Below are 9,138 nucleotides of genomic sequence, written 5' to 3' on the forward strand. Positions count from 1 at the left end.
GTCCTGTGTTCTGTGAATATTATGACAGAGTCTTTCATAGCATGATTAAGATTGGATTTATTTCTTAAAGTAGCTCAAGTGGAGTGCAACTGATGCGATAGCAAATGAGCAAATTTTTGTAGCCTGTGTTATATTCAAAATGGACCTGGATGTTTATAAAGATCCTTTCTGGTCCTAAAAGCTCAAGTCTATGTAATAGATACTGACAAAATTTTCCATATGAGCACCTAAGTGAAAAATAAATATTTCATTTTCTTTCACTCAAGTTACAGCACCTCACCCCCACAAAACTACCCTGGAAAAGTACTAAGATTGCCAAGTCCCACAGGAAAAATCCAGAAAGTGTTGGAGTTAAGGTGAGCGATTTGTCAAAAGAAACTTTCCAGTCTTAAGGCAGCTATAATGAGAAGAAGGTTCCCAGCTCCAGGACAGAAAGGAAATAGAGGTAAGGTCAGAAAGAAAACAAACTGCTACTGAGATTTATTCAGCTTGTTGAAAACCTGACTTAGCTCTGCAGATACTGCACAAATATTTACTTAAACATCATCCTTTGTTCAGCTACAGAACTCCTCACTACCCTCGGGAGGGCCCTGATCCTCTCAGTGTACCACCCCTTTTCTAAACCTGTCCGTCTCCCGACTTATCTCATATAGACTATCACTATAAGCTGTATATACGGTGCTGATGGGGTTAGTTCTGATTGCAAGGCAAAAGAAGAAGGTTTAAAATACTTTCATATCCTTCCTCTTAAACAGTTGGGGCCTACTTAAATACAACCACCACATCTTTTTGGAGCTTAGTCATGTGTACATTTCACACAGCATCCAAAATCAAACCAGCTTTGCTGTCAGGCAGCAACAAAATTTGCTCCAGACACAGCCTTAAATATATTTTAAACACAGAGAAGATAAGGTATACCAGAGAAGCACTGGTACCTCTGCCTGTGTGCCCAACTGTTGATCCTTGCAGTACAAATGATTAGTACTCCCATTCATTCCTCAGAAAACCCAATGTACCTACTTTGAATTGTTGGGTTTGTTTCAGCATCAGTGTTAAAAATGCTGTTATGTGGCAAAGGGATGGAGATCTCTAGTGTCAGTGACACAAGGAAGATGTGAGGTTTTTAGTATAGATGTAAAAAAGGGTAGTATGTCACTATTTATGCATTTAATTACACACCCAGCTCGCTGAGTGGTGCTTGGGAATTTACACTTCCTCATGTGCCCTGATACCAGTCACGTTACTAATACCTGTTCATCCTGCTCTTCCTACAAGAATGCCTTCCACGTGTCATTGCTTCAATAAACTGCTGTGTAAGTATAACCAGAGATGCCCTGCACAATGCCTGTAAACCTCCTGAGGGAGACAAGGAGTTGAAGTTGCTAACCGGTTCAGGAGGGCTCTATTTTAGCTTCTGTGCCTGGATCTGATTTCAGATTATGCAAATAGCATGGCTATTTTTTCATGAAGATTGAAGTAATCCAGTATCTAGTCATATATCAACTACAACCAAATATGAAACAGTTAACTCCCTGCATGAGTTAAGAGAGCTTTGATTTCTATGAAAGTAAAGTGTCCAGTTCTGAAAGTCAGGAATAAATAAGTGTTTCCTGTAACTTGTCTTCCTATGGTTTCAAAATGGAATTTTGGGAAGTCAGTCAGTCTGGAATTTTATATTGTTTTTTACAGTACAAAGTTCCAGCACATTTAGGAACAATTTTCTCTGCTACATGAATTCTGGAAACTTGATCTTCAGAAATAAAATAGCTACAAAAAAACCCCCACATTTCTGCAAACTCAGTTGATTTTCTATAACCTGTCTCCTTAAACTGAAATAATTTCAATAAATAATTAAAATAGGAAAACTGCTGCAATTCAGTTTAATTTTCCCAACCATTTGTTTGCATATTTCTTATATCTTTAATTTTTAAGTATCACCTGTAAAGAAATGAAAGTTATAAATACTTGCCTGAATGTTTTGAAATGGATTCTTGTTACCGTAGGAGTCACTGAGGTATGTGAAATCATCTACACTAAGCTGAAAAACACAGAGTAGATAGGTGAGAAGGAGCCACGGCATCTCCTTTAGGCACAGACTTGCACTTGGCACCGGTGCGAGAAAAGGAATTAATGTCACATACTGTATCTTGCAGGAACAAGATGAGGTTTCTGGAATTCTGGGTAAAAACAGGTTGCAAAAGTACAGACAGCTCCTGTGATGAGACAATGTGTCCTTCGTGCAAAGCAGTGTCTGGATTCCACTGTGACCTAGAAAGAAAAATACTGGTAGTTTTTTCTGTAAAGGTTGCTGCCAATGATTCTTTGTTTCAATATGCAGCAGCAGGAAATGCTATCATCATTTTTGGATTAAGATCAGGTTTACAGTTCACTTCACTTTCATGCTACTCAAGAGGAAAAGAACTTGCCCATTTATGCCCATACCACACTAACTGTGTTACAGCAGGAACGAAATTGGTTCAATCAAGAAAACTGTCTTGCCTTACTTTCTTGTTTGTGCACAACAGCACAGTTGCATCTTTAAACAAAAAAAAAAAAACAAAACTACTAAGGGGAATGAAGAATATGTTGAAAACCTCCAAAGAGTATTCCCAAAGGGAATCCCAACTCCCAAAACACTTTCAATTGCCATTAGAGAGCTTGGTGGCCAGAGAGAACTCATGCTAGACCATCAGTTGTCATAAACCAATTTTTTTTCATAAACCTTTTAAGTAAAAGTGGATTTTCACTGTTATTTAAAACAGTAAGTTCTCTCCTGAGGCTTTCATGATTAAGAACCACTCTGCAGAAGCAGCTCAGAAAAGCCACCTTTCCAGAAGCAGGACCTCTTCTGAACAGAACAGTTCAAGACACCAAGGAAGATCATGGCTCTTTTTCCAACCTGGCATTATGAGGCTTGGACAGGTAAATAGCTTATCTATTTAGTTTTACTACAACAAAAAACAGTTATGGGCAAAACAAGAGGCAGAATTACTCTTTCAACACCTCATCAGGATTTTAAAGGTATGCAGTATGGATCTATAGGGATGAAAATTATTATCAACTTTTGGTCCTAGGTGTCTTGACTAAGGTAATATTGTCATTCTGTAGAAAACCCAGGGATTGAAGCCTGATCTCCCATCTTCCCCAAATGTGCATCTGTTGCTAAGACCTGAGAAATCAGATATTTGAGACCCTCTAAACAGTTCTAATTACACAGCACAGGATAGAGAGAATTGCCATGTGCTGTAACATCAGCTACTATATGATTGCAATTTGGTGAAGTTGAGTTGCTTATTAAATTTTCTAACCCAAAAGCAGATTGAAAATGACCCTTGCACAGCAAGCTTTTATGAATGAAAACAATCTTTGCAGTCTCTTAAGAGGAAGGCATAAAAGAGGCAATGAACACATGGAGGGGGTACAATGTCATTTCTCAGATAAGAAAAATCTGTATTTCGCTTCAAGACTTCCCAGTAATTCCAAAGAAGAATGCTGAGAGAGAATCAAAAGTCTCCAACTGCCCCCATGGCAGAGATAAAACCGTGCAGTCCTGTGGTACTAGATAACAAACTGCCTCCAGAGCTTGGGAAAGTGTTAGGGAGAAGAGTACATGCAGAAGACTTTCAGGACAACAGGTGCAGATGTTAAAATTATATTCTAGCAGGTCTTCTGTCTTCCACTTGTCAAGATTTAGAAGCAAACTCATCTCTGCAGGAATTAATATTTTTATCATTTGATAAAATGATAAACAAATCCATGTTGATTTGTTTATGAAAAAAAATAACCATAGAAATTGTAACAGACATACCTCAACTTTTCAGAAAAGTCAAAGCTCACAATGTCAAAAATAAGACATTTTAACACACAAACCCCCTCAAAGATTCTGATTGACTATTCAGGAACTGACACACGTACTGACTTCATGCATTTTGTGGCCACACCAAAATACTAATGATATTAAAGGAAAAGAAGATAGATTAAATAAAGAGATGGTTAAAAATGTCTTATGTGAAAGAATATAATAGTGAATAACTTAATAAATTTATTATCCATTTTATGCTTAAATTAGGGGAAAAAAATATTTTGAGAGCTTTTAAGATTTGCCATTAAGGAAAAAATATAACACCACATGAAACAAAACAGAGTTATTTGCAGCAGCACAATGGCTTTTGTTGTGAACTCAAAACCTCAGAAATTTCATTATCCTGTTTAAAAACATGCTTGCTTCTAAGATATTCCCTGTTCCTTGAGGCAGCTCTTGCTAGCTATCTAATGTTGAAAACCATGTTTGGGAAGACTTTTTAGCTTCAAAATAGTCAACTTTAGTAACTCCAGCATCAGCATTAGAAAGATAAATCTACATCACCTAGTTAATAATTCTACTATAATGCAGCATTTGCCTAATACTCTTATTTACCATATTACAGACAGATCTATTTTGCTTCTCTTAAATATCTGCTAAGGACTGTACAAAGCAGTAGGCAAGGCCACCCCCTTCACTGAACAGGCTGCTACTGTCAGCTGGGGGAAATTATGTTCTCACATGATTCAAACATTCAGAGATGTCAGTATGCTGTACTGGCTTTTTGTTTACTGTATGTTTACTGTGAACTGCAGAGCGAAGCCATAGAATGGGTTAGGTTGGAAGGGACCTTTAAAGGTCATCTAGTCCACTGCCCCTGCAGTAAGCAAGGACATCTTATACTAGATCAGATTGCTCAGAGCTTCATCAAGCCTATCCTTGAATGTTTCCAGGGATGGGGCCTCCACCACCTCTCTGGGCTACCTGTCCCAGTGTCTCACCACCCCCATGGTGACGAACTTCTTCCTAACGACCAATCTAAACCTACCCTGCTCGAGTTTAAAACCATTGCCCCTTGTCCTATGGCTACATGGAGATAAATGCAAACGGAGATAAATGACTGCCACAGACAGTGCACCATGGATAAGCTGGAGGTACGCTTTACTGCATGCAGTGAACAGATCCATCCCTTTGAACTCTTCACCTCAAGCAGGCAGCAAGAGATCAGGAAGCGGTGGTATAAGATGAACCAGGCAATAGTCCAACACACAGATTGATTGCTACTATTGACTGCTCACACAAAATTTTATGACCAAAGATGCACAGTCTTGTGCAGTCATCTGCGTGCCAAGCACATCAGACTTGTTACTTGCTACATCTCCACTGTAGAACCATCCTGGGGTCATCAGCTGTGACAGTGATGGAGCATCTCTGCTAATGTATGTGCTTTTCTACTTGGTAAAAATGAGGAAATACAAAGCTAAGCTTCTCTCTCTTTCCTCCAATAGCCAGAAAATGTACTAAAGAAAGAGCAAAAGAAAGCTTAGCTTGGTATTTTTCTTCTTCCTTGTCCTTAACTGCTCTGTCATCACAAGAAGTTTAAGAATACAGATTTTTCTGTATTCTTATTCTTCTAATCCTGTAAGATAACAGGATTTCTATCACTCTAACTTGTGAGCTTACATTCTTGCTTTGTAGCTGGCTTCTGAACTCTTTTGTACAAGGTATTCTTGTGACCTGTCTCTTTCAGTCACTTCATAATTAACATATAAGAAGTAATATTTTTTCCTGCACAGCAGAAGTAAACAAGCTAATAAAAACGTAAAAAATTGGAAATGACCATCCAATACCTCTTTTTATGCAGAAAGCTCACATGTCACCATTACTTGTATCAGCAATAGAATGAAAGTTCATTATTATAGGGGAGAAAATTCAAAACACATTAGGATGCAATCACAAAAGCTAATTTTAAAACTACCTCTCTAATCTATGTAGGGAAAGAAATTCTTCTGATCATTGGTTCAAAATGGCTAACTCAAGTTTCTTCTGTGAATCATATACAAGAGGAACCTCTCCATCTCAACTACTCTGAGAAGCAACCAGGGAATATTAGTTTAAAGGCTAATTTAAGATAAAGGTTATTTTTTTGCAGCCAAAGTTTTCTGGAGAATGTCCACTGATGTATTAGTATTAGTTTGTGAAAAGCATGACACTGTGGCTTCCTGAGTTATTCCACTTCATCTGTTGCTTGGCAGAAAATACTTATCTGAAAGTACAAACTGTCATTTCTCTCTTTAGAGAAAGCAGATATTTGCATTACTGATGTCCCTGTAAGGATTTACATCACACTTCCTTTATGCTTTGCGCACCGGATATGTTTCTCAGTTGCAGGTTTCATCTGTATCTGACATGTAACATTATCTTTAATTGCATTATTACAATAATAATACATAAAAGACATACTTCAAAGTGTTATATTCTTCTAATACAGCTCTTCTGAGCTACAGCTTTATAAACACTGGCTACTTCTAAAGATGAGCAAAATAGAAATAGAAATCCATAGATAATTGCTGCATTTGTTAGTTACCCTTCCTAAAATTCTTAATAGCAGTTTCCAGACTTCATAAACCTGCAGATCACACCCTGAAAACCTTGCGTCTCTGCAAAGTACCAAGATGTAAAGCACGGAGTTAACGGGTAGCAAAAAAAGTTGCTGTTACTGTTTCTTTATTTCATAAAACAACATAATTCTTCTTTCTAATTGTTTCATTCATTCTTTCTAATTGTTTCATTGACTTTCGTCAGAACTAATTTCTTCACCTTTCAAAAATGCAAAGTTCATGGTAGGAGGAACACTTCTAGAATATATTCTAGTCTTGGAGAGATGAAACTGGTTCAATCAGCCCATTACCCTGATCTTCTTGCTGTAGATTTGTACAAACCTGAACAATCTGCAGTAGAGCAAGTTGCTAATTGCATCTTGGTGGAAAGATTGCTTTTATGACCACCTAGGAGTAACTGATAAGGTTTTGCTTGTATTGACAACAGGTGTGTGGTTAATAGAAACTAGGACGTAGGACAAAGGAAGCACTGATGTTTTCTTAGATTCTTAGGATCACTTTTATCCTAAGAACAGCTCTTTCCAACATTTACCTTGCTTTTAAATACAGAGCTCTAGTATGCATACATGTGCCTGTTTTATACAGAGGTGAATCAATTAAGTATTTTAAATATAAAAAACACTTGATGTTGAGACAGCCCTTTGTTTCAGGGAGAAAAATAAGTAAGTCAAAGCTATGGCTCCCCAAGGAGCAGAAGTTCAGTTTCTAGAAATGCTTAAGATATGGATAGGCAGGTGTCAAATCTGGTATTAATTACTGCTGGGAAAAGAAGACAATGTCCAGGATATGTATGAAAGAAACACAATCAATACCTCCTGTTTTCCATGGCCCTCAACATTACAACACAACATATGAAAAACCAGAAAAGTAGCCTGCTTATGTATATGGCACTATACCTGGAGAAAGAACTCCTAAAGAACTTTAAGTCCTGATGTTCATAACAATTCTGAATCCTCCTATTGCTGTCTTAAATGTGCCACAGTAAGAAGCAACAGGGAAAAAAATTTTAAAAAAAAGAATAACAAGATTCAGGTCTCAGATTTAAATCTTAATAATCTTAGCTAAATAGAAAAGATTTACACTGGGATGAATGAGAGCAGAATTTAGTCTAATAATCTTCCTGGTGACAGCTAGATAATTCACAGTGTCTCAAAGATGTTGAAGATTGCCTCAAAGCCTCGTGAAAGGCAAAGCGACTCCAGCACAACTACCTGAAAGGTTAATTACTTCCCAAGAAGCCATTGGTTTGATTCCTTTCTCACTTTACTAAGTATAAATCACAAGTAACGCTATGGGAATTAGAAGAGCAATAAAGATACAAAATAACCAAATCCTATTAATTCAGACACGATAAGAGATAGGAGATAGGACCAAAGGAGATCAGAAGCTTAACTCCCCCTGCCCAGGCACACACAGTTTGGCCTTGCCAGCAAAAGGACCTGGTGTACCAAGGACATTAGTAGTACAGGAAAGCATTTTATGCCCGTGAAGTCACCCAGCCGGATTGTGACAAATCCTAAATACTGCCGGTGTGACGGATTATTTGTGTTAGAGAAAGGAACAAATACCCAGATGGGATTGGGCCTGTTGGACTGGGTATAATATGGGTGTGGTTGCAGAGGGTATGAGATGAATTCTCCATGACAGGGCTTCAAATTTAATCAAACCAGGTTAAGGATGGGGAGGATCTAGGAATCAGCACGAGGGAGTCAAGTGATTTACCCAGGTCAAAGCACACCTTAGGCAAATTTAGACTACAGAGGATCTTTTGTCACCTTCCCATCCAGACTGGGCCCTTGCCTTTAGCCCTTCCAGTCAGACCTCATAAGCCCATCAAGATCCTTTGCTTACAAATTTCTGTCATCAGCTTACTGTATTTTTGGGCAGTACTTCCTAGACAAAAGCAACATGTGTGCCCTGCAGGTACAGCCTTGTGAATAACAGCACATAGTCCTCCAACAATCTTCTACATCCAGCATCCCACCTGAAGTGAGTGCTCTACCCAAGCTGATGCATCTCTGGAAATCCCAAGTAAGTAAATAAAATCCTTAAAGTCTGCATGAATAAAATTCCTGGTTGGAAAAAAACAAGGTCTGGTTCTTTCAAGGTAGTTTCAAAGTCTTATAAGTACGTGCAAACCCCTGAATTTTAAGTGCCTCTGGAGCTGACAAGACTCTGCAGTTGTTCCTAACAACTGAAATTTACACCCATAGCAGTGTAGTCTATGAAAAAAAAGTGCATTAAAAAGAACATTAAAGTGAAATAATCAGGATTCGGGAGTTAGAAAATGCAAGGATTAAGGTTGCTCACACAGTTTTTCATCCATTCCTTTTTGTGAGAATGCCTTATGTGATGCCAACAAGTCATGTCATCTCAAACAGCAAAGCTCAAAGTTGCCTTGGGGTGAATAGAGAATATCTGCTTCAGATTTGAAGAACATGGGGCTTATTTCCTTCTTTCTGCCCAGCTTAGAACACTTAAAATTGCAAGTAAGAATAGGCAAATTAATCTATTATGTTGCTCAATTGCCAAGAGGCAAATTTATTTATAGGGTAATTTTCTTGCTCAGGGGCTATTTACCACAGCCGATGATACACAATATACTCTGCACACACAGACAGAGCAGCAGCAGAAGCAGACGTAACTCTCTTACTGGATTTCTTACCTCTGAGTTGACCAAAGCAGCATCGGTACGTGGTCCGCTGACAGAGACAT

General features: G+C 38.2%; 1 protein-coding gene across 1 annotated transcript in view; it reads right to left on the bottom strand.

The window, feature by feature from the left end:
• The window catches only part of ATP6AP1 (ATPase H+ transporting accessory protein 1), a gene marked incomplete at both ends in the record, with an annotated part of 53,929 nt that extends 44,791 nt beyond the window's left edge, over positions 1 to 9,138 (bottom strand). The window contains 3 exons of the mRNA XM_084267123.1: positions 1,970 to 2,038; positions 2,142 to 2,268; positions 9,089 to 9,138. Coding sequence (XP_084123249.1) covers positions 1,970 to 2,038; positions 2,142 to 2,268; positions 9,089 to 9,138 — 246 coding nt within the window. The remainder of the gene's footprint in view (positions 1 to 1,969; positions 2,039 to 2,141; positions 2,269 to 9,088) is intronic.

The sequence above is a fragment of the Gallinula chloropus genome (genome assembly GCF_964237585.1).
Source record: "Gallinula chloropus genome assembly, chromosome: 1".
NCBI classification, from domain to species: Eukaryota; Metazoa; Chordata; class Aves; order Gruiformes; family Rallidae; genus Gallinula; species Gallinula chloropus.